Source organism: Diplotaxodon limnothrissa, linkage group LG7 (genome assembly GCF_057381915.1).
Source record: "Diplotaxodon limnothrissa isolate DT_005_m linkage group LG7, D_limnothrissa_male_GT1.1, whole genome shotgun sequence".
In the NCBI taxonomy this organism is placed as follows: Eukaryota; Metazoa; Chordata; class Actinopteri; order Cichliformes; family Cichlidae; genus Diplotaxodon; species Diplotaxodon limnothrissa.
Window position 1 is genome coordinate 42512697 of NC_140602.1, and position 26815 is coordinate 42539511.

A 26815-nucleotide genomic window follows, 5' to 3' on the forward strand; every position below is an offset into this window, starting at 1 on the left:
ATCCAGCGTAGTCTTTCTGATACTTTATTTCTCACTTCATACTGACGTATTTATCTGGTTAAAGACCTTTTGTGATTAGTTTTCCCTTTAAAAGTAGTTTAAAGTAATGTGTGCAGCTGTGTACACAGGTTGGAAATGCAATTTGATTGTAACACATTTCATATTAAGTACACACATCTTTGTAATTTTATGAATTTTTTAAAAATTTATTAGAAATATTGTGCAAGAGCAAAATAACTTCTTTATGTATATATTTTATGTACAGTTTGAGCTCAACAGAAAAGACACGTAACATCAGTTGCCTCCAAAACCCACATGCATCACATCCGTGCCACAGCACTGCAGCGGGTTGTGAGCTTTTCAAAAAAAAGAATGCTGTCTGACTACCTTTGTCCGGGAAAAATGAGACAGACCTTGACACGTTTTTGTTCCAGAGGACTACGTGGCAAGAACGATGATGCCTGCGATGACATCAGTTATAATAGTGCTGCTGATGCTGTTTCACCCACAAAAAGCCCCGCCATGTAAGGACTCTGGACAGCTTTTAGAATAAAGAGGTTGTAATTGTTGAGTGGTAGTCCTAGAGCAATCTAATTTACTGCAAGACAAATGACATGTTGGGGGGTTTTGTGTGTGTGTGTGTGTCACAAAATACAGTATACCACAAATCCATTTGATTACACAGCTTTTTTTAAGTGCGTGTATAGTCATAGTAAAAAGAAAGTACAAGGGTTTTACATATCAGGACAGGAATCTGGTCTTTATCAGACCTTACAGTTAGATAAATACAACCTCATATGAAGTGGCAAACATGACATATTATAGCATCCATCCATCTTTCCACTTTGCTTATCCAATTAAGGGTTGTAGGGGGCTGGAGCCTATCCCCTCTGGGGTGAGAGGTGGAGTACATCCTGGACCGGTCACCAGTCTGTCACACGGCTAACGCAGAGATAACCATTCACACTCACATTCACACTTTGGGCAATTTAGCTTCCCCAATTAACCTCACTCCACTAACTGCATGTTCTTGTACTGTGGGAGGAAGCAGAGTACCTGGAGGGAACCCACGCAGACCCAAGGAGAACATGCTGCCCTGATATAAGACACTTTGTCATTATTTATTTTATGACAGTTAAGCCATAATGCAGAAGCAGTGTGAAAAATTAAGTCGACCCAAACTGCTTTTATAGGAATTATGAGGGTAAGGAGCAGCCTGACCATAATGCATATCAGCACAAACAACTTGCACCAACTGTGAAATACGCTGGCAGAGAGGTAATGATCTGGGCTTGTTTTACAGCCACAGGACCCAGACACCGCGCAGTCACTGCTCTAGATTCTAGAGTCGATTGTGAGCCCTTCTGACCAGCAGCTGAAGCTTGGTCAGTATTGATCACACAGCAAATCTACAACAGAATGGCTGAAAAAGAAAAGAATCAAGGTGTTGCTGTGGCCCAGTCAAAGCCCAGGCCTCAGCCTGACTGAAACACTGTGGCGGGAATCGAGCTCTACATAAATGAAACCGTGAAGCAAATTTTATATGAAAGAGTGGGTGAGAACTTCTCCACAGAGAAAACCATTGCTTCATATGTCATGGGTACTATGTGTGTAATGCCATGTTCGCCTGTTCATTTCAGGTTGCACTTACTTAACTTTAAGAGCTGCTAAAGACTAGATAATTTTTTTTTATTATGTCCTGATATGTAAAACATTTGAACTGACAGAGGGTGTAGGCGATACGCTCTCTTTCTTTTTGTACAGGAAGACTGTGAGCTACTAGTAGTCCGGTTTGAGGACTTACTTTGAACCGGACAGCTAAAGATCCTTGCTGACCTAAATTCCGCTCTTTGTTTGGCAATGGTCTTTCAGCACTAAGCAAGCAAACAGCCTCCAGCTGCTATTCGCCATTTGGTCTGTGTTTGGGAAATAACAATAATGGCTTTGGCAGACAGGAGGGACAACAATGGAAAAAAGAGTTTGTCTATTCGATGTCTATCTATACATCTTAAAAATACAGCTGGAGATCATTTTACCTCCACCTGCTGCTACCTGTTGCTCCTCAGCTGTCTCCCTTTGCAGCTATCTGCATTTGGATCATATCTGTACTGCTAGGAAGAGGAAAAAATTGATAAACAAGAATAATAATAATAATAATAATAATAAAGAATAGCAATGCGTAGACTATGACTGTGAACAGTTATCCGCATTAAAATAAGACTAGGACTTTTTCATGAATACACGACTTTATCCAGCTGCATGAAAACCATCAAACCAAGAAGATCACATTATTAAACCGGTTCTTCCACGACGTCAAACCTCACGTACGCGTTTACGTGGTATCCTGATTGTAATCGCTCGGTAAACTGTTGCATTCAAGTGCAAGTGGGAATCTGATCAGACACGATCTCGATCTGGTGGTAGAAATATCTCTGTATAACTTCGGATGATTCAGTACACGCATTTTCTTTTTAAATTAATGTCCTGGCTATCACGGCAATGAAGTTAGTTAAGATAATATCACAGGTGCATGTGGGAAATCTGTGATTTAAGATTTAAGACATCATGATGATTGAGGTTAGGTTAGGAATTTTCCATCATTTATAAAAGGCTTTATCTGTCACACGTATTTAACCTATACATTTAACATGATACCCTGACACGATTTCATTTCTCCTGTTTGACTGGAGCATTTGAAACTAGAAGAATTTGAGCACCAGTGAAGGCAGCTTTTCCTTTTCAAGAAACTTGTGAAATTAGGTCCCAATATTTTTGTAAAGTCATAAAAAAAATCATATTGTTTCGTCCTTATGACAATACAGAAAGCGAAATATTATACTGTAGACCTTTTCAGCTTAACTAATGAAAACCTGACCAACATCTGTCTATAGAAAAGCTTTTAAGTTAAAATGTCAACTTACTTTTGCTTAGGTGGACCTCATTTTGGCTAAAATAAGAGAAACTAAATTGATTTCAAATGACTTTCAATAACAAACAATTAAAATGTATTTGAAGTGAATTATCAGCCTCTCACTGTCTGCATAATTATAGCTGTGATGAAAAAAGAAAACAAATATGTTCAAACTGTAAACGTGTCAAGAGGAGTCGGTATTTTTATCTGTAAGTTTCCGAGAAGGCCCTGAAGGCAGCACGTCAAACACATACCCTCCCCTCCCCTGCCTGAAGCTCCGCTATCTTTAGCACTGTAAGGATTACGGTGCGCAGTGTGTGTGTGACTGCACTTCGGTGCGACGTGCTCGGCTTATCGCTGTGGGCTCATTGCGCTGAAGCTCTCCTGCATCAGAGAACAAAAACCTTAAAAAAGAAGAAGAAGAAGAAGTGATGGGGGAATGACAACAAACCCCGTCCCCGTCTGTGGTTCAACGTCCCCGAAAAGACCCAAGGATGCTGCTGTTCTCCAGCCCGAGGTGCGGGCGCAGGCGCCGGGCCTCGCTGCTGCTGCCGCTGCTCTCCGCGGTCCTCCTCTGTGTCATCCCCGTCAGCGCTAGACTGCCAGGTAAATCCCCAACGGGACACCTTAACATCCGTGGCCTGAGCTTGTTTTCAGCTGTAGCGCGACTGTCTGTCGCTCCAATTAACGCTACTAGGACGTGTCACCAAAGAGCTTTTGTTATTAACGCGGGGAAGAGATGTGCAACTATACAAGTGTGATTTGTTCACACTTTAATTGTTGGTTATGGTGTTCGTTTGGTTGTGTATGTGTCTTGCTGCTGAGGGCAGGTTAAGCAAGTGCGTGTGAATCTGAATGAGTGACAAGAGCACAATGGAAAGACAAAGGCCAAAAATTCAAATTTCCTTCCTTGTCAGGTTACTCAGGCTGTTCTGTGCTGACAATTGCACCTTTGTTAATGTCACAATAACCCTATAAAATGTAAGACAAATGAAGTGATGTGTAAACCAAGTGGGCAATTTTTAAGTATGTGGGAACTACCAGGCTGCAGGTTTATATGTGAGTGTGTGTGTCTAATGTTTTACCACACAGAGATGGTTGCTGTTAATATGTGCAGGGGCGATAATCTGCTTCTCAGCCATTAATGCAGAAAACCCGTGGGAGAACCAACAGCTGGATTCATGTAATCTTTATCTTTTATTAAAGGCATGCACCCATCAACACACACACATGCACACACACACTATACTCAACATTGACTGCCTCTATTGACCCAAACCAGTATGAATTTGTTGATGTTAATGTATATTTTTTAGATTTCTATAAGAATGAATGTGTAAAAAGAAGAAGCCTGTTTTCAATTTAAAGTGGTTGTTCAAGGCGTGTGCTCTGATGTGCTTTGTGACAAATGAAATGTGCGTAGTGTTTACATTTGAAGTATTGCATGTGCAGTGTGAATGGACTTTGACTGATGTACGACGGCTTGGAGAAATGAAAGCTTTAAACGAAATGCAGTACAAATTCTTGGTTTTCAGTCACAGCAGAAAGGGATGCTGTGATACATCGGTACTAACAGTAATCATGATATTCATGGAATTTCTGGAATTACTGTCAATAATCCAGTGCCAATGGCTATTTGATTGACATCCCAAGAAAGATGGAATTGCACCTTAATGATGACTGCCACAAAAAAGGACCAATAACAGTAGCCAGGTTGTTTCTGCCACTCTGTGGCTACTTCTGAGTAATTTCTAGCAAAAGACTAATATTGTTACAAGTCAAGACAGGATTTTGGGTATAAGAAAATGCAGCTGAGTACAATAGTAAGCTTTAGAACACTGTGTTGATTCATCTACGTGTAAATCATAGTTTACTTAACAGATTTGTAGCAGCCAGTGGTTCATTTGTGTTGCCCCGTGTCCTGTTAGGTCTCATTTCTTTGAAAAGTTTACTTTTTTAATGCCACTGAATTAATGGAATACACATTGCAATATACTGATTCACAACCCTGTATCATTATACGTGTCAACAGATTCTTGCCGATAACATGCCCCATAGTAATGTGAATATATCCAATTCTTTATATTCCTGGAATAGATGTAAATTATGTAAATAAGCAGTAAACCCTTGCAGACTTCACTGACATCCCCTGGGCTCCAAATGGTGTGAATTTGCTCTGTCTTGTGCTTTCTTGGTAGCCAAGGCCATTTGAGAAACTGCTGCTTGAATGTCAAAAATTTAAAGAAGTGGTCGCTGAATATGTTGAGACCAGTTCTTTACTTTCTTTAGGATGGAATATTTTTTTTAATTCTCAGGTTTCTATTGAGCTATAAGATTAGGTTTGGTTGCTCTTTCAGTGATAGTTTATACGCTTACTAGCTTCCCTTGAAAGACATGTGTTTGACATCAGAAAGCTAAAACTGTGAAGCAAAATGATCTTTCTTGTGCATGAAGAGAAGACTTATGGAAAGCGGACTTAACATTTTGATGACGGGAAAGGCCAAAGCCGTCGCTGTTGTTGCGGAGAAATGCCCTTAAAAGACTGTAGACGTAGAGACTGGGAATGGGCCAATGTAATCAGGTGGTTTATTCAGGAGGCACTGACACATCATCATCGTGCTTAAGTAAGCCATAGAGCTTTCACTGAACACTGGGGTTTTTTGGGATGGAAGTAATCCAAAACCTCAATTTAACCAACTGATAACATAAAGTATGTCTATCCTGGTGGCCAAGATACAGAATAAATTTAGCACGCAGAGGTTGTTGTGTAATTCAGGCTCAGGGGTGTGTACTATATTAGCAACGCCAGGAGAGTCACCTTTTTTCACTCGGAAAAAAAAAGAAGCTTTGTTTGTCTAATTTTAGCATTTCATATTAGAAGCATCATCTCCACTTCTCAATATTCAGAATGAGTCTGGTCATTATTGTGCTGCCACACTTAAATGCCAAGTTTGTCATTCATTAAACCCACATAGAGTTGGAGTGATTAGTATTCAGAAAGCCTCTGCCTCCGGCTGTTTCTGCCACTAGGATTAGGATCTATATCTTCGCTGTCACACGCGCTCTCCTTTAAACACGCACAGCAACAATACTCATCTGTTGTCTTTTGATTTAAAAAAACAAAACAAAACACAGGACATTAAACAACTCTCACTGGGTTAATATACACTGTCTGGTATCACTGTATATTCTTACGAGGTAAAGCTTACATACAGTATGTTCACATGTGGATACGGTTAAAGACCTGCTATGTGTGTAAAGACATTTGTGTTTTCCTTTGGGTTTAAAAACAAAACTGCTCTTTTAGAAATGACATAACTGAAGCGGTCTATCACCTGTACAGTCAGTGACACTGCTGAGCAGACTTCAGGAAACATGAGCTCAAAAAATCTGTCTGGAATGAGGAACAAGACAAGTGGATTAACTAGGGCTTGCAAGGGGATTTCTGTTCAAAACAGTAAGGAAATAGTAGTTATTTTAGGCTACTCAGCATCTGCTGAGCAAAATGACCAAATTCATACACCGATTTGCACAGATACCGTGATTTATTTATTTATTTATTTTAATTGGAGTCTTTATGAACTCTGTTTCTAAGACAAAATGCAGATCAGAGATAAGAAAGTGCTCGTTCTGGTTTCATATGAACCTGTTATGTGGTTTGTGCAGTCATTGGTGGGATTAGATGTCACTCGGTAGAGAAAGGGAAAATTATTGAAATTACACAGTGGCCAGGAAACACTTACCAATAATATTGATCTATCTCACTGAGGTCTTTGTCTGGAAAAATAAGTGACCAGCCAAGGTTTTGCTGCAGTGGCTTCGTTAAAGCTCCCACTCCCCCTCGTATTTGAGAGCATTCTGTGGACTAGCAGACCTCTCTGGGAAATTAAAGGGCCAAAATTAACTTACAGAGCATCTAGAGCTATCTTTTCAAGAAATGAAGGACTCTGTGTGCTTGTTTCTTTCTTTTTCTCAACATCCATTCATTCACTCTTGTTAGTGGAAAATGATTCTATGTTTCTTTACCTTCTTTTAAATGTACAAAGATGCCTTTTCTCTGCCCTTTGTCTATGGTTAGATTAGTTTAGAATTATCCTCTTAGACTTTCCCAGCGAGGACATATTGTTTTAGATTGTTTTATCTCTCACAGCTTTCTCCCAGCTCTCTGCTGACGAGACTAGCGCCACATATGGAGTTGTTTATTTTATCTGTTTATTATTTTCTTATCCTGTTCTCATTGTCTTTTCTATAAAAAGTGCCAAGCCTCTGTTCACGACGTGAGTTGTTCTTTGCAGCTCACCCGTGCGCACGTTAAAGCATAAAAAGTAACCTTGTCTCATTGTGTCTTTATTTCTCCTGGGTTTTTTACAGAGTTTTCCCCCAACAACTCTGCTCCAGTTCACTCCAGTGCAGTCCAGTTTGGTCCTAACATATAAGCTAAAAGCCTTTTACTACAGTCAGATGAACTTTTGAACAACCAAGACACAGCTGCACGGAGCCCCAGATGTTACGTTGACAATTTTTACTCGAAAGCATCGTCTTAATATGTGGGAGCTGCAGTGACCTCAGTGCTTTCCCCCTAACCAGATGATCATTTTCAGTGATATCTCGGTGTGACATCCCCCCAAGTCGGCTGTGTATTTTGCTGACTCATTTCACTCGCGCTGTAAGCCACAATTAGCTAATTTCAAACACACACACGTTTGATCAAACCCGAGTCAGCAGAATTTTACCTTCAATTAGTTTCTCTGCACTTCTTTCTTTTGATTACTGCTGTGTAGTAAAAGGTGAAAATTCAGAGCACCAAATTTTCTCTGTCAGCAGGTTTGCATTTGCGTGTAGCCACATCCTTAACAAGAATGTCTGCATCGGTTTAGCCTGATTTTAAATACAACTACTAGCAATACCTCATGCATGGGTTTCACTGCACTCTTTCCGTTGTGCATATAGTTAGAAGGAATGCCTGCCTCTATTGATCGATATTATTTACACTAGTCAATCTAATATATAATATTTTATAAGACTCACTAAATGAATATCGTAGGATGGATATTTGAAATATTGTACTGCAACAACTGATCGTGCCAGGAGCAAACAAACAAGATGACCATGAAAAATAAAATGGGGGGAAAAATGACAAAATAAAGGAGCTTTCATTTGCTGCCTGCACACCGCCATTGTTTTAATCACTTTAACCTCTGTTCTGTTCGCTGTGGGATGTGCTGCTTTGCTTCACTCTAATGATAATGACATAGTAATTGTCTCCCGTGTAATGGGTTAGACTCATCATTGTCTAAAATGACAGAAGTTACTGGAACAGAAATATAAATGGCAGACTGTGATAAGCCAGACGAGGTATGGGCCTGATTGGCAGTAGTATAAAACAAAACCTTGTTCGACCTCATTTTTCCATCATGTAAAAAAAATAAATAAAAAAATGTAATTTGCCTTAAGCTACCAGTGTATTTCCTGCCTCTGTCTTTTGAGCACGACTGCCTGTGTTTCTGCATGTCTGTTTGAGCTTTTGCTCGCATGACTAGCAGGTGTAAATCATGCCCCATTTTCCACCCTAATTTTAGGTGAGTCATCGTACCAGATCACCGAGGGAAACTAACACCTACGCTACTGAAAATGATAATGTAGACAGTTTTCACAACCTCAGCCATTTATAGCCACTTACAGCTCTATATTTTGGCTTCAGGGTTTTTGGCATGGTTTTCTGAGAAATGAGGCAAGTGGGTTGGGGATTACAGAACAGTTAATATGTCCACTTTTTCTGTCTCTGCGATAAATAAAGCTGACTCTGAAACCTATACGTTGCTGCCACTTGACAAACTGCCTCTATGTCCAATCAGAAGTGGTTTTAAATAATAGAATAGAATAGAATAGCTTTTATTGTCACTGTTACAAGAACAATGAAAGGCTGTTTGGCATTTCTCCATGTGTGTGAAGTACACAATAGCATAAGTATTTACACAATCACAGACAAATTTACATTTACAGTTATACATACACCTGCAAACATACGGATACACCCATACAAACATACATATATGTGTGTATATATACATGTATGCATGCGTACATACATACACACACATATTTCCACATACACGCTTACATATATATATATATATATATATATATATATATATATATATATATATATATATATATATATATATATATACATACATACATGCCATCTGAGGAGCAGGTGCAGTGTGATCAGTGATATTGCACATTGAGTAGGGGGGTGCTGTTGCAACTATACTAAATAAGGTTATAATAAATACAGTTTAAAGAGGTAGGGATGTTGGTTGCTTTGAAGTATAAATAGAAATCTGGTTTATATATGAGGTGTAATGTCCATGAGTGTTGGCAGTACAGTTATCCTCCAATCAGGGTGGAGGTAGGGCATGTTTGACGGCCTGTGGGTAAAAACTTCTGTTAAGTCTGTTTTTCTTCGACCTTATAATCATTTAACTGCAGAAAAGGGAAATTATCCCAGCTGTATAAAATGTCCTAATGTGTTTGGGTTTTTTTTTCTAGCTAATTTCTTTATATTTTGCGAAGAAAATGGAAAGTAGGTGTTTGGATTTGTTGAGATGTGCATGCATAAATGGAAATGCAGTAGATAAGGCAAAGACCAAATTTGCAGAATTCTGACAAGCTAGAAAGTCAATATTTGAAATGCCCAACTTTATCATCCAAAGTTCTTCCTTGGATGTTGGCTGGCTTTTGTTCTGTTCTCTCTTAGCATGATTTTCCCATTTCACTTCCTTCAGAATGAGGTTTTGACAGCCATCCTTGTTCTGAGGCTCTTTATAATGACTTGACCAGCATATTGGCTCGTGTTACATTATTCTGCTGTAATCCACTTCCATGGTAGCGTACATTAGCAGGTCTTTTTCCAGCAGATGCCAGGGAAAACAAACCACTACAAACATGTTGTTGGCATTTGTTAGAGCATAGTGGATAAACAGAATTCCAAAAAGCCGCATATGCAAGCATAAAAACACTCAAATCGAGTCAAATTTACTATCCATGGGGACTATATCAAGTGAGGAGCTGTGCACAGACCTCTTTAATGTTTTCACTTGATTTGGACTGTTGGGCTGCTTCCTGTCTGCTATCAAAGGGTCAGGAAATGAACACAATGGGAGTGTATGGTCCTCCTGGCATACCCATTTCCTGCTTCCTCTAACTCGCTTACATTCACACACATGGCTGTGTGGTTTATTTTACTGTATTTGTAGAACAGCTTAAATGTGTACACAGTAATGTGACAAAAGTTAGAGAAAAAAAAAAATCAAAGATTTTTTGTGTGCATGTGTCTTAGTGTTGGTCTGGGAGTGTAGGTGTGTACCAGGCTGTGTGAGAATGCCTCTGCTTGCCTCTCATTTCTTGCTGGCAAAGCTGCTGCTTAGCACACAGCCTGGCAACAGCAGCAGCAGATGGTTAGTAAAGTCATTTTTCACTTGTTCCAAGGACTTCTGAGTCCCTGAGTTGCATAATGTTTTTTTTTTTCACACCTCCTCTGTCTTAGCTGAGACTAAACGTCCTTATCTAGTGCAGAAAATCTGCTTTTTCAAATGTGTATCTATATTATTAATGTGTATCCATTCTCCATCTCTTGTTCTGTCTTGTTTTATATTCCTCTTCCTTTGTCATCTTAACTGAGCTTCCTAATTAGCATCAACACTGCGTGGACGCAAGGCCACCTCTTTGCCTGTTTGACGTTCACTTCGATGACTCCTTTTGTCACAGCCGCAAACAGATTTGAGCAGCTTGGTCATACGATTGTCATGTTGTTGAGCATCTTTGTTTGTTCATTTATGGTGGCCTTGACAGCTCAGAACATACGCGAGGAAAACCGATGCCTGTAGACTGAACAGAAGCAAATTGGGACACATCTCTGCTGATTTAATAACATATGTTCAGCATTAGGCAAATACGGTACACTTCAACTAATGCCCACTGCATGTATTTACTTAGCTATTTCTCATAATGCAGTGGATTAAGCACTCAGGGCCATGTTGTTCAGGTGTGTTTAGAAAAGTATCATCATATGTATTTGCGGTTTGGCTTTCTGGAGAACCAAAGGCCTACTACTGCAGATTAATTATTGTATAAACCTTTTTATGCTAGAAAATGGTAATGCATGCAGTTTCTGTTTGACTGCTGCACCTCTCACCATCATTTTCGCTCCGTTGTCAGCCTCACACATTCATGAGCACGGAGAGTGGGTTTGTGTATGTATGGCTGCTTGTGCGTGAGGTGAATAATTTTCCTCGCTCATGTGACTGCAGTAGGTTTCAGCACATTAACTTCCCACATGATGAATAACAGATGAAGTGCTGAAATTCTAGCAGTCTTATTATAATCAGGATGCTAAAAATAAAGAAAAAAAATCCCGATCCCTAACTTTGACAGGAATGAAATTGTTCTTATCTTTTGTTGACATTTGTAAAATTTATATGACAAACAAATGAAGAATTGTCTTGTGTAATTTTGTTTGAACATTACAGGGATGTGAGCTTTTTTTAATGGTTACAGTGTTTCATATGCTAAGGCCAGTATAAGTAATTTCTGTTACTCAATGTTTCTGTTACAAATGTTTAGTTTACACTATGGGTTTTTTGTACCCATGGCTCTGTATGATGTCATGAGAGCACATATCCTTATATGGTCAACTCTGGTCCACACAAGCCCCTGCTAACTGGCGTTTGGACTAAAAGTGGAAGAAATCTGACATAAAGAGAAAAAGGACAAGGAGCTAAAATGACTTGTCAAGGAGCCAGTGTAAGATAAATAAGGATAATTTTGAAAGTAAATCATGCAAAGCTACTCTACTAGAGTCCAAGAAACAAATTTGAAGCTTAAAACTTGACTCCTTAAAAAACCCCAGAGACTCTGGAGTGACTCAGTAGAAATCGTAACCTCTTTCATTTCATCATCAGTATTTACTGCACGATGGAGGCAAAAATTACATTTTTCTTTAAGTCTAAAGGTATAAAATCATCATCATCATCATTTCTTAAGTTGCCTGATAATGATTTGTGCCACATGGTGATGACTGTGGTTTGCTTTTATTTATTTTATTGCCGCAAGCAGCTATAACATTTCTGAGCATATGGCAGAATTTTAGAGCACTGCTGTCCTGTGCTGTTACATTGAGAACCACAGCATTAGGCTTCATCCACTGGCAACCAAAGCACCTCGGGACCAAAGTAGTGGACTGATTAACTCACATTTACAGATGAGAACAGCTTATTTGATCTGTGACATGAGTGCATTCATCAACACCTAATCTGGGCCTAAATGGCTTGTGATCAAAGAGGTGTTAAATAAATAAACAATTGGTGGAAGGAAAAAAGAAAACTGACTGATGATTGTTGGGAGAGAGAATGAGAGAGGACAGATAAGCTTGAAAGGCTGTTTAGAAGAGGAATGCATTCTTAAACCGAAACTGGCTCTGTGCTTGTCTTTGGGAGTAAGAATAGGAGCTACCAGTGTTGTTTTCACATGGAGAAAAAAAAAGAAAGTCGATCTAAATTTTGGCGAATTCTGAATTAAGTGCATTTGCATGGTCTTACAGCAAACACATACCCAGCAATGAGCTGTACTCAGTCAGTTAAGTAAGTTTTTGCAGTTGCATAAAAGGACAAGGACAGAGTAAGCTCTTTCTAGTGATGCTTTTTTCCCTGTAAGGTTATAGATTGAAGGAAGTGGAAAGAAGCAACAGAGAGAACTTCTAATCTTGTAATTAGAAATGAGGGGAATTTGGTGCATGAGCATGCTACACTCACAGTGCTGTGGAATAACTAAGCAGGTGGTGAAAGATGGAGGTGACAGCGCTGCTGCTTTTCAGTGCAAACTGGAGAGAACAGAGTGTGACTTTGAATCGAGGATGCTCAGGGAGATTTCTACCTGCGTGCTACTCTAAAGCAAATCATAATTAAATATTTGCTTTTCCCGCTAATAGATGATTAATAAACCATTTTCTTTTTGTCAGCCACCAATGGTTCACAAAAATAAGCCCATGGTTTCCATTATCTCCAGATATTGTCTGTCAAACAGTGTTCTCAGATTACACATTCGCCCTTCACTCGCAGGCCAGGCCAGTCAGTGACATAAGAAGATGTGGATGTGTGCCCATCTGCCGATTGCAAAGTCGTGGCAGTGTGTAACCTTGTCAAATGTGTTATGTGTATGTGCTGCTGTTGAGAGTGTCAGATTTTCATTGAGTAAAGACTTTCACTGTAAGTCTGTTTTAAAAAAAAAGAAAAAAAAAAAAAAAAAGAAAAAAAAAAGTTTATTATTCAAAGAATGAATCATCTAATTCACCTACAATCTTTTAAATCACTTCATAAATTTTGCCTTGAAAATGTGATGAATTTAACAAAGATGGACCAAAAAAACGTTTGGGTTATATCCACATGACGAGAAGAAATGAACTGAACAGATCAGCAGTACCAGTTTGGAAATGAGCGGCAAACAAAAAATTGCAAGTTTGTGATCTCGCTTTTACGCCAATGGTTTTCTGAGTGTTTTTATGGTGGTAAACAAGTTTAACGTTATATGTCATATTTAACTTCTTAAATATTTGATGTTTTGTGATGTTTTTGGTAATCAAATTTTATTTTCAGATACAAATTTGGGTTACAGCTGTTAAGAAAACAAGATAATCAAGATGAAATTTTCTTTAAGTGCACTCTTTTCCTTTCTTCCGTACATTATGAGTACAGCATATCCCTTCCTCTACAGCAGGGATTTCAAACTGATTTTACGTAATGGGCCGCATGTAGCTCACTTTGATCTTAAGTGGGCCACTCAAACTCCCTATTTTGTCAGCGCACTTTCAACAGTATGTGCCAGTTTTTCCACATGATTAAGAAATGCTCCTGCAGTAAATGAAAGGCCCCTGAGCCTAATGTTTGACACCCCTGCTCTACAATGCTGCACCTTCACCCTTTTCCTAGGAGCCTAAACTCAGTCCCTGCTGTGGCAGCCTCACTAGCTTGAGCCAAGTTTTTACAGTAGTCGTATATTACACTGTATACTTGACCAGCCCTGACCTGTTATTCTTTGGAAATACTGGAGTCTCCTCGTGTTCATTAAGCCGGCACCACTGCCCGCTGTGCTGTTCACCTTTAGCTGTGCAGCACTGCTGGGCTCATTATCCACTCTGATAACATACCAGAGCTCCACTTGCCCTCTGCCACCAACACACCTGCTGTGGTTCTGTGACCCACTCCCTCTTTTGTGTGTCTGTCATGCTGTTTGTGTATATATCCAGATGCAGCTCTGTGAAACCGGCAGTAATCAGGTCAAGTGATTAACCAGATATCGACGGCCAAACAGGTGGGGCTCACCGCGTTATAAAATCCAGATAGCTATAAAAAGTGTGGCTCTCTTACTGACAATATTAAACCTAAGAGGTTACATTGAACTCTTAAAACAATTTTCCAAATCTCTGTGAAGCTGTGATGTAACTCTGACATCAACAGACACTGTGTTCCACAGCAGGTCTTTTATTTCTAAACAGAGACACTAATAAAAGGACTGACAGTAATGGTGAAGCATTTCTTATTCGTTCAACGTGAAGAGCGCTATTTCACCGCCACGTTAAAAGCATCGTTTCTGCATCACATCAGTGTGACTGCGGTGCTGATGAGACTTATTTTCACTCCTCTCATGCAGCCCACGGGTGTCGCTCAGTCCGTGCTAAACAGGGGCGCGACTCCTGCAAGCGTGGTTCTTCAGATTGTGGTCCCTGCCGATCTCCTCTGCAGGAGAGTGAGGAAGGACGCTGCGTGCGTTATGGTATGTGGGGGGGGAAAAAAGATAAGCGTGCTCTCACACGGCTCTGCACTTACTATGCTCACAAACTCCTCAGTTCCTGTGAGGACATTACAGCTCAAACTAGCACTTGATTTTAAAGACTTAACTAAGACAGAAGTAATGTGGTGTTGTTAGATATTATCCACCACACGATAATCTCACGAGTCTTTTTCTTCTACTGAACAACTGTAATTTTGTTTGGTTATCTTCAAACATTTCCAACCGTTTTTTTTTTAAGCACTAGGAAGTAAAACTGTTGAAATAAACTGTGTGAGCGTCTTTAATTCATTAAGCCTGTCAGCATGTTTTTCAACTGTGGGAAAAACTGGAGCACCAGGATAAAACCAGTGCACGGGATGGAAATGATCAGCTAGTTTAAAAACGTATATAATTTTTACTGACAAAATCATTAATCATTGACGTGAAAGGGCAGCTAATAATTAGGAACATTTGAATTCTGTGACTGTTTGCCATGCACGTCACTCTCCAGTCTTTGGATTCGCAGAGTTAAAACTGAGATAAAAAAATATATATATCAGCTTGACAAGAATAAACTGAGAATTTTGGACTAGTTCTTTGTGCATATTGTAATAACACTCTGAAGTTTGGTTACCTGTGTGAGGTTCAAATGGCTTCTCTCTGATAATAAACAGGCAAACGTGCTAATGTCTTATCCTAATGGTGTGATTCTTTGCCAGGGCATCTTATTGTGGTCCTCGCTCACCCCCCTCTTCTTCCTCCAATGCCTCTGGCAACTATGGCATAGGCTGATTCTCTCTGTATTGTAATCCGTCCCTGCCCCTGCTACATCTAACACGCACACACACGTGCAGTGCCCCCGCACTGGCGGCCTTAATCACTCAGATGACATGCCTTTCTCTCTCTCTGTCTCTGTTAACCTTCATCTCCATCACTGAATCCAATATCTCTCAGTGAAAGAGCCAAGCTGCAGAAATAAATGCTATTTTTCAGATTTTCATGACGTGGCATTACACTGCTGACACGCACTCCACGTTTCACAACAGACGTTGGACAGAGAAAAGGCAGCATCTTGTGTTCAGGAGCGTGAACGTTTGCGTGTTTGAACCGTGTGTGTGTTTATGTCAGCTGGTGGGCCACATGTGGCTTTTTAAGGATTAATAATTTATATAGATTTGCAGCAGGAGAGGATCCAGTGCGAACTTGGCTCAAATTATTCTCAGCAGCATCAGAGAGCGAGGTAAACAAGAGGGGGAGATAAGTGTCAGCGGATAAAAGGTCACATCATGCAGAAGGAGAGAGGATTATTAACTGTCCGCTGGGATGATAAGATGCAATCGGTTAGTATAGTTACTTTAATGTTGGGTGGCATTTCTGCTTTTGTGTCTCTGTGATGTTTACGTATGTGGTGCTGTGAATCTAGTACATCATAGGTCTCTAAGCTTCCTAAAGTGGTTACATAAACCACTTTAGGAATACACTGCAGAATACACTGATCCACATGAGTCTCTCTCTCATTTTCACATTCAAATGCACATGCCCTCAAACACACACAAAAGGAACTGTAACAGATTCATTCATACAGTCTGTAGGTTTTTGGTGTATTTTCTTTGCACGGGGCTGTGGCTACCTCTGCTATATTACGTCCTGCATATTGCACTTCTGAGGTCATTCCTATTGTTCCAACTAAAGGAGTGATTACCTACATTTTTAGATCAAAATTCTGTTGTGTGACTGTTCGCCTCTATGGTGACAGTCGACTGTCGAGTTTCTACTGTTCAAAGTTATTTGTAAGCAAGCACTGGAAGTGGAGCAAGCGAGGCAAGCAGCACTTTTTTATTGTTTATTGTTGGGCCAGCCTGTGTTTGACATAGAGGTGTGCACTGCCATTTGTCAACACACAGTATGACTGAAAGCTGTGTCACCTGATTGCATGCTTGCTGTGAAACCGTATATGCTAAAGGCACAGCAATCGCTTTCTTCAGGAGTTTTTTTTTTTTTGCCTTTTATATCTACATGGAACTATGTGAGACTGCCCCCCCCCCCCCCCCCCCCCCGTTAGGTACACATGCTCATACTGACTTGTATAATGCAACATAAAACCAAGCCATCAATAACAAAAAGGCCATGACATGCTGACAGTTGAAAATATCCTGCAGCCATATACTTTTGTAAGATGAGGCGAGAAAAATTGTAACCCGAATTTCCATTATTTCAGTTTGTTTACAAATGAGCTCGTTTTTTGTTGTTGTTGTTGTTGTTGTTTTTCTTTTCTGTGACTCGATGAAATGTTAACAAGGCACACTGTATTAAAAATAAGAAAAAATATGATCACCATCTGAAATTCAGTTTAATTCCGTTTTGTTTATGTATAAAGCGCCAAATTAAAGCAACAGCTCACCTTAAGGTGCTTTAAATTCTAAGGTAAGACCCTACAATAATACAGAGAAATCCCTTTGAGCATGCATTTTGCTATAAGGAGAAGGAAAAGGTTCCTTTTAACAGGAAGAAACCTCTGGCAGACCCAGGCTCAGGGAGGGACAGCAATCAGCCGCGACTGGCTTGAGGTGAGGGGAGGAAGACGGGACAAAAGAGACATTGTGGAGGAGAGCATAGATTCATAAGAGCTAATGATTAAATGCAGCGTGGTGTGTAAAAACATAGTGAGCTAGTTTGATGCTCTTTTTTTGTCAATGTTATTCGTATACAGATTTATCATAGTTAATCAATCCCGCCATTTATACCACTCCTGCTGTTCTACTTTTGTAAAACTTAAAGTAAAATAACTCCCATGTAACATGTTTTACAGCCTGTAAATCATCAATGATGTGTATGATGCTCAACACTAAGTGGTCAAAAAGTACTGGGTCACCTTGGCGTTACTTCTACTCTGATTCCTGAATGCTTCCACTTTGCATTAATCCGACTTACAGCGGATTGTGGAATACCTAGGAAGGTATTCCACAAAATTGACTTCTTGCAGTAGCAGTAGCATACTAATACAGTACCACACTTGAATCACTGAGCTCTGTTGAATGACCCATTCTTTTGCAGATGTTTGTAAAGGCAGACTGCATGGCTAGGTGGGACTGTGGCCCAGTACTTTGTACATGTAGTGAATGTACCAGAGAAAGAAGCATGACTCATTTTATCAGTTTACGTGATTAATTTTTATCAGTTTTACCATCAGAACATTTGCCCTCAGCAAATATTACAGCTGTTGTTTTTTGTTATTTTTGTTGTTTTTTTTGACATTTGAAAATCAGGAAACAGAAGTTGATAGAAATCAAATAAATTTGGCTCTGTTGTCTATTATATACCTGAAATTAAATTTTCATTTTTACAGCTACTGTTGCTATGCTGGGTTTGCTGCTTTGTGTAGTTATTTTACATAACAGTATCAGTATGAATATTTGCAGATTTTAATAACTGACTGACCTCTAAAAATCGCCTTTCTAAGACTTGATCAGAGAAAAGATCAGCGCATTCTGCGTGATTTATTGCCAGCTTCTTCGACTTTTATTTTCTCTTTATATTAGTAGGCGTCGTCATTTTGTGTAAGTATGCATGGAAAAACAGGTGCGGCTCTTTATTTGTGATAGAAATTCTGCTGGTTAGGTTTCGCACTGACCTAAAAGCGTGCACTCAGCTGCGACTAACTTTTATAGCAGGTGGATAATGGCTCGGTGCTACAATTATAAAGTACACAGGAACCAACTTGAGAGATGAAGTGGCAGAATGGCATTTTAACTACGCACCAGTCCCTCCACTCACCACCTTATAAAGTAAATACAAGATTCTGATTAAACTGTGACCTTTTTTTGGTTTCTTTCCTCTGGCTTAATTGTCTTCTTGACCTTTTTTCCAAACCCACTGAAAAGAGCATGTACTGATCTCAGAGCCATGACCAGCACTGTTTAGTCACAGATCTTTAGAAAATCTGAGAATATTTTCAACTGTTAGTTTTACTCCTGGCTCAGAATTAAACATTTGGGAGTGAATGTAAGTGTGAGCCACCTCCAGATAGTAAAGGCAGTAAGTGTGTCTATTATGATTGATGATTATGAAGACCAGTTTAAAAAAAAAAAAGGTCAGGTTAAAAATAATATTACAATGCTGGCAGGTTTCTCCTTGTTTTTTGGCTTAAATTTCTTGAGGTCGCGCCAAAAAAAAAAAAAAAGTACTGTGCTGCAAAAACCCTGAATTGACGCTTAGTCTCCATCTTGTCTACCGCCATTAATTCAACTACACACTAGGTGGCAGCAGGACACACCGATTATACATTAACAGGCCAGAGCTCAGTTACTTCTTGTCCTGCTGCTTCTAAGCATGCTGACATAAAACTAGGTTTAATCGCTTTATAGCTTGTAATTTATAAAGGAGCAGTGATATAGTCAATATAAATATTTACTTTTTTGAGAGCTTCTTCCTCGTTTTGTTTTGTTCCGTTTTTGGTCTGAAAACATGTAATTGTGTCATAGTATTTTTGACATTTCTGTAGAATTAATCAAGAACCTGCAAACGAGGCGACTAATCCGATAAGTCAGTCATTTACGGAAAGGAGGAAGTAAGTGTGCATGTCTGTGTGTACATGTGTGATTTTCTTGGGTGGGAGGAAGAAATGTGAATGGTTTTTAAGTGGGAAAAGAAAAGAGCACATGTGTGTGTGACCCATATTGCCCGTTGAGATGTTTAATGTTTGTTTGTTGTACCCAACTACCCCCTGGGTGTTCGCAAGAGGTTATGGGTCATTATCAGGCCGGTGGCGAAACTCTCTTTCAGAAGGAGAGGTGTCCATACTTGGTGAGTGACAATCCACCCACATTTTACAGTCACCACTTTTGTTGGGTGAATGATCAACCTTAGCCTCGGTGGGATGCTGAGGGATTTTTCTAAATATAATACTTTTATTTATTTATTTACTTTTTTTTTTTACATATCAGCTGCAGATTTTTTAGTAACACCACACATTTGTGACACCACCAGCCAGGCTCTACTTACTCTTGTGTGTTTCACTAGAATTTAAACCCACATCTCCACACGCTCCTGCCGACCACAGAGGCACAGTTGGTGCTCTTATCCACCTGCAGGGTACAGATGGTACGTCCCGCCTCCACAGACACCTGCTATGGAGTGCACTAAATAGCCAATGGTGTATGTGTGTGTTTGTGTGTGTGGGGTAGTGTTTTTGTGGTGGTGTGTGTGATTGGAGGGGCGAGGGGGGGTGACACAGTAACAAAGCACTCAGTGAAAGTGCTGGCATGTCATATCACACGCATTAGCTTGGCCAGATGGCCAGCCTTCTGGAGGGAAAGTGACACTGTAATCATTAATGTAGTGCTGGCGTAATAACGCATTCGTTTAGTTGGATTGAGTGGTGCTCTCCGTGCCTTTTTTTTTCTCCTTGGGAGTTTTTAAAATGCACGCTGTGCTAAATATTTGTTCAGGATGTTGATTGTGTGAGGGGTTGACTGAGAAAAGTAACCTGTGCTGAAAAATAGAATGGGTATTCTTCAAGGATCAGACAGGATGAATGGATAAAAAAGGCTCTTCATTGTCATCATTGACACAACCTTTAAAAATCAGAATCTCTCAAACGCTTTGAGTGATTCATTAATTTTCTCTTAAAATACTATTAAGTATTAAATCTTTCACAGTAAAGATTTTAGGAAAGAGTATTCTACTTAATGTGTCTTTTTATTTGTATTTCATTATATTTCTGTTCTGATCCTGAGAAATATGTATTGATTGTAGTCATTTATCTCTATAATGTTGTAGTTTTATGTAATTGAATACTGTAAAACATTTTTGTGTATTTAAACACTCAACTAGGAAAAAAGTTGTAAATTGAAATTGGCTGTAATTTAAAGAGCATCATCTCTATCAAATAAATTTTATTTATAACAAGAATCTCATGGGAATAATGCTGAATGGTGATATAATGTATTATCGTTCATGTAGTTAGATTTAATTCTTTTGATTCTTTATTTTACTCGAGGCTTCTTGTCTCACTAGGATTATATGCAAACAGCAATAATATCAAATTATAGCATTTGATATATAGCAGATAAGTGTTACAGGGGGAAACAACTCTTTGATTATCACCATTAGCAGTGAGCTGTGGGGTCTATTGTGAAGGCAGCAACTGGATCCCAGTGAAGCCAGGGTTTGGCTGTTTGCTCCTGCCCCCCTGCGGTGCTTCCTCCTGTGGCCACACACACGCTCTCGGCCCCGGTCGCCCTGGAGCCTTTGGCTGTCCTGCAAGAATGTGACTCATTGTCTGGCCTAAAGGGCTGTTAACAACAGTTTAGCATTGTGTCCTTTTTAATCAGTCCCCCGGAGAAAAGAAGGCACGAGCATGCTCACTGTTTGTCACTTGAGAGTCAAAACACATGCAAATCTATGCATACATTCCTCAACCATATGCAAACGCTCCGTGCTTGTCCCTCCCCTGGTTACAACAATAGTCACCTGTCACCTTCAGTCACTAAACTGGATTAACTTTAAAGTTGTGTTTCTGAGACCTTTCGGAAAAGAGATGACAAAAACAAAGAGAGAAGAAATCCAAATAGTCAGTCGGTTGGAGGAGAGGAAGCCTTGATGCAAGTAACGTTCTGCAAAACTTGAAAACGCAATGATGTGCAAGTCTCATACACCCAGATTTTATTCACAATAGAACATAGAAGACGTGTAAAATGTACATTAACACGTCTCTACAATAAGATGGGAAAGGACCACTGTCTAGCAAACTCTCTGACACAACAGTGTGTAAACATCTGGGAACTGAGAAGACCAGCTGGACAAAGAGAGTAATGTTGTCCTAATTGTGTCGTATGAGATTCTAGCTGCTGTTTTTCATTTCATTATATAGTATATAGTTGAACTGTCACATTGCTTCACACTGCCAGACTGCAACTGCTCTTTATGTACACTCTTTGTTGCTCATATATTGTGTTGCTAACATTGTTGTGCTTGAGAGACACCATTGATCAGAACCAAATCCTTGTATGTGTTTGCGCATATACTTGGCCAATAAATTATTCAGCCCCTGACTCAACAAAGTATTGACTCAATGGGCTGAATAATTACGCACACCCCACTCTTCAGTTATTTATTTGTAAAAAATGTTTGGAATCATGTATGATTTTCGTTCCACTTCTCATGTGTGCACCACTTTGTGTTGGTCTTTCACGTGGAATTCCAATAAAATTGATTCATGTTTGTGGCTGTAATGTGACAAAATGTGGGAAAATTCAAGGGGGCCGAATACTTTTGCAAGCCACTGTAAAATTAGTCTGTGGTTACTATCCAATTTGTATGCTATATGAATGAGTTCATTGTTAAAGGCTTTGGCTTTCACTGCGATTGTTACTGCTTTTTATAATCGGTGGTTTAATTCATTAATTCTCTCAGTAAAACGTCTGAATCTTTTCTCATCTTTAGATAAGATTAAAGCCTATGACCTGGATGAAGAAATTGACTTCCTTCACTCCATCATTGAGAGACAGGAAGTGTTGGAGATGAAGCAACAAACAACAAGAAAGCAATCCAAACATCCAGGTAAGAAAAATGCAGCAGAATCGTATAGAAGTGGTAATCACACATTATTCTCCATTTGAGACAGAGGCTTGAGTATTATTGTTTTTTTTGGTTTTTTTAAAGCTCATAGAGTGTTTTGTGTCCCATTGAAGTGTTTCTTTTATTATGTTATGCTACATGTTACATTTCAGCTGTCTGATTATTGCATAACAGTCATCTGTGAAGCACTTTGACTGATCAGATAATGCTTTTCCTTCCTTTTACTTGTAACCTGTGATTGTGACTCTGTTGCTGTTTTTGCTTCCTACTCTCTCTTTCCAGTCGCCATTATTTCCGGAACAGATAGAAAAAACAGCAAGACGGATGCCTCCAAACACAAAAAGAAGATACAGGGAATAATGTTAAGTGAAAGCCTGAATATCTCCACTGCAGCTCCATCTTCTAATGCAGCAACACCACAACCCTGGACCGCTGATGTGGAGGGCCGCCCTGGGCCTATACCTGTGCCAGCACCCATGGCAGACACCGTAATTATTAGTGAGTATAAATTCATGTACTCAGTACACAACAGTGCCAAGGGGCCTGATGTTTGCAGCGAGAGGCTTCAAGAGGCTTCTCTGTGTACCCACAAAGGGAAAAAAACACTTTTTCTCTGTTAGCAGGAAATTCAGGTTTCTGGTGCAACATTAGGGTGTAACCAGATAAAAAATTGGGCCTTGTCTTATTTCTTATCAAGCCGTTTTGTTGCCTCCTAGCTCTAAGTTTGCCTTAGAAGATCTTATCACTGTCGTCAATGTTGCGCATCATTTTGATGTCCAATTATACTGAGCGAATTAGCTAACAGGTAATTAAATTAGCCATCATAAATGCCTAGCACAGTGGTTATCAGTTTCTCACTCACTTACTTGTTATTTGCCCCTAACAGGCTCTGTTCCCCTCTGTTTACCTCTTTCTTTGTATCAATTTGCAGTTATCATCTCTGTGTGTGTGGTGGTGGGAACGGTGGCAGTGATCCTGGCTACTGTCTGCTACATCAAGTAAGTGTGAATACCGAAAATCTGAAGTAATGCAAGAGAAAGCTGCTGAATAAAGTTTACCAGAATATGAAATTCTCATTTGAAATGAAGTGAGTGCAACACAAAGCCAAATCTAGTGTGTTTGCAACAATACAGCAGTTAGTTAATTTATATTTTTAAAAAAAAGTCATTTATTTTACATTTTGAAGTCAAAAAGAACTAATAGTTTACACAGTTACATGCAGTATAATCTATGAAATGTTTAGTCCTGTTTGGTTTTATGCATTTAATAACTTAAAGTTATAAAGACACATGCTGTGCAAGAACATTCAGAAACTCTTTGACGTGGCCGTGAGATCAGAACCTGCTTAAATCTGCTGTCACCATAACCTACCATAAGCTCTGAGGTTGTGTTGAAGATTGTTTTTAAGTGGAAAACCCCCTCAAGTATTAAAAGAAGCTGATGATGCCCACAGGTTTCAAAAAGAATCACATCTTGCCGAGAAGGTAGACTACCCTGCTTTTGGAGGGGCGGGTGTATCTGCCAGTGGTACTTCGGTAAGCGCCCATCTCTAGCTTTGCCTAACGGGTATTATTAGTTCTGTTTCTCACTTCTTCTTCTGCTTTAACCACAAGGTTTGTGAGCTGAGGCTTCTGTCTTCAAATGTGTGATCCACACTTCCTGCTTTTGTTTGCTCCACAGATGGGAGATAAGACTCTGGCCCAAAGTGCTCAAATGTTTCACTATCAACATCAAAAACAGCAGATGCTCTCAATGGGAAAGTAAATTATTTGCTATTTTGTCTTTCTCTCTTTTTGCAACACCTTTGTGCCTTTTTATAGACTTTAAACCACATCCTTTCCCTGTGCCCTTTGACCCCATCACCTCCACATTAACTCAAGTGTCGATTCGTTTTTTTAGTCACAAGCCAGAACAGAAAGTCAGTGAAACTGAGGGCACATCAGATGAGGAAGAGGTGGGAGGTGACTTCACAGTATACGAGTGTCCCGGACTTGCACCAGTGAGTAAACGCACGCATAAAGTCGCGCATACACATATTTACAGCACTGATCATTCCTAATGTTTTATGACTGGCTGCTCATTTTCTGCGCTCTCTCAACAGACTGGAGAGATGGAGGTGAAGAACCCTCTGTTTGATGATTCAGCTGTACCTTATCAGGGGAATGCAAAATGAATGCTGAGCACTTTACAGTGTGCGCGCACACACACACACACACACACACACACACACACACACAGGCATACACACACAGGCATACAAGCCATTTTTCTGGAAGATGCCTCGCAATTTCACACTGCATGCATCGAAATGAAGGATTCTGGTAGAAGATGATGTGATAAAACTGACTTTTTCCTGTTCACCCTTTACTCTATCTCCCCCAGCACGGCTTTTAATACTACAAATGTGTGGTGGTTTCCTTGTTAATTTATTTCTGTCTGTTTCGAAGCCACTTTGTCTTTTAATGTAAGTTTGCATACCCCGCTAGGTGTTTGTCCTACCTAAATGTCAAACTCTAAGTTAAGATTTCTTCCTCAACCTTTGTTATTTTCCTAAAATTCTGCAGCTGTTTCCAAAGAATATGATACTATAGCTAAAAAGTGTACCATGCAGATACAAATAAATAAGCTGAAAACGTTCTAACAGTCGACAGCCTGAACAGATACCCAGGAAAAACTCCCTAACAAAACACAAGGTTTAACATTAAAAATATTAGTGTTGTTGAGTTTGTTTGTTTTTTTGTTTTGTTTTGTTTTTGTTTTTTATCCACATAAGCTGCACATGAAGATTTTTAAGACTATAGATATATTGAATAGAAATGAAAATGAAGTACTCAGTGATGTATTTTGCATGGTTTGATTGTATAGTGTTTGAAACATGGCAATGCTGCAATGAATTTTCTGCCTCCTGTATGTATGTATGCATCCTATTGCTGCAGGACAAATGTACAGTAAAAGTGACTTCCAAGCACTTGAATGAAATTTTGGAGACAGGCTGTTGTGATAGACGTGTAGGTGGTAATAATCTCTGTCTTGTATCGTCTTTCTTGCCTCTTAGCAGTCCCAAGTTAACCTCATGCTGCAAATTGTACATACAAAGAGTGATAGTGTTCACTTTTTATAGATATTTGTACATGCAGACTAACTACTGGAATTAAAACTTTTTACCACATGCAACATGGACGTTGTTTAGCCTTTTATTTCTGTGGATAACATTTGGTAATGTGCAGAAATTTGTGCCACCCCTCAGTAATTTGCTTCCATAGACCTGGACTTTATTGCATTCTTTCTGAAGACATTTCTGACCATTTTCAGAGGAATGATGAATAATTGAAGCATCAGTCTACACATAACAGAGAACTTAGGAAAACAAAACATTTTAAATAGTCTATTTAGAGACTTTATTATTAGACCCCTGCCCCTAAAACACTTTTTTTTTACCATTTCTTTACTTAAATTTCCAGAAAATGATCAACAGCAATGCAGTGTGACAGGCATAAAATAGCATTTTAGCCCCAATTAGGTGATTCCGAAAGAGTTTTTAGCACGTACTTGGCACATATGTGCATGGTGTGCAGTGTTTCCTTAAATAATTTGAAGAAATTGGACAAATGAAGGAATAGATGACATTCTCAATTAGTTTTGACAGTTTTCATTGAAAGAAAATGGCAGATGTAATGGGAGACTGCAAGCTGGGGAAAGCTTCGGTGAGGACTGCCAGCAGTTCCTGGGCCAGGAAGAGGCCCAGGTACTAATGAGGGCTGTGAGAACTTGTGTCAGGTCTAAAAAAAGCTATGTACAGCAGATGAACAGAATTTAAAAATCCTTAAAGAGGAAAAAATCCTGACACAGGATCTGAGAGGTGCCTCTCCTGATGATATCAGGAGACGGTGAGTGTCTACATCCATCTGTGAAACGTGGAGACTCTATCATGGTTTGGGTCTGCGGGGCTGATCAGACTTAGAATTACATGGTGCATGGATCAATCTAGAAAGCATCTGATTAGGAATACTCTCATTTTTCAGCGCAACAGTGATCCCAAACACACCACTTGAGTTGTGAATGTCCTTCAGGAAGCCTGGAGAACTATTCCTGAAGTCTCTTTAAAGAAATTATAAGAACATTTCCCTAAAAGAGTTCAGGCTGTGTTGAACAATGAAGGTGTTCATACCAAATGTGTGTCCGAGGTGGTAATCTGCAGCACGGGGGCACCACAGGGCACGGTTCTCCCACCTTTCCTGTTCAGCCTTTACACTTCAGACTTCTGTTATAATTCGGACGACTGCCATCTAAAGAAGTTCTCAGATGATACAGCCATCATTGGATGCATATCAGACGGGAATGATCAGGAATACAGGGGGGTCATCAGTGACTTTGTTGGCTGGTGTGAGACCAACGTACTCCTATTCAACGCCGGCAAGACAAAGGAGATGATCATAGACTTCAGGTACTTCTGTATAAGAAGGGCCAGAGTCGACTCCACCTGCTGAGGAGACTGAGGTC

At 39.6% G+C, this 26815-nt stretch overlaps 1 protein-coding gene across 1 annotated transcript; it reads left to right on the forward strand.

Moving 5' to 3' along the window:
* The first annotated feature begins 3236 nt into the window (after positions 1 to 3236).
* Positions 3237 to 25482, forward strand: LOC146628828 (neural proliferation differentiation and control protein 1-like). Its single transcript, XM_085358107.1, has 8 exons — positions 3237 to 3517; positions 22181 to 22297; positions 22598 to 22813; positions 23247 to 23313; positions 23769 to 23850; positions 23996 to 24075; positions 24215 to 24314; positions 24417 to 25482. Exons 1-8 carry the CDS (start codon positions 3406 to 3408, stop codon positions 24486 to 24488), a joined length of 846 nt encoding a protein of 281 aa, XP_085214233.1. The 5' UTR covers positions 3237 to 3405; the 3' UTR covers positions 24489 to 25482.
* Positions 25483 to 26815: the final 1333 nt, after the last annotated feature.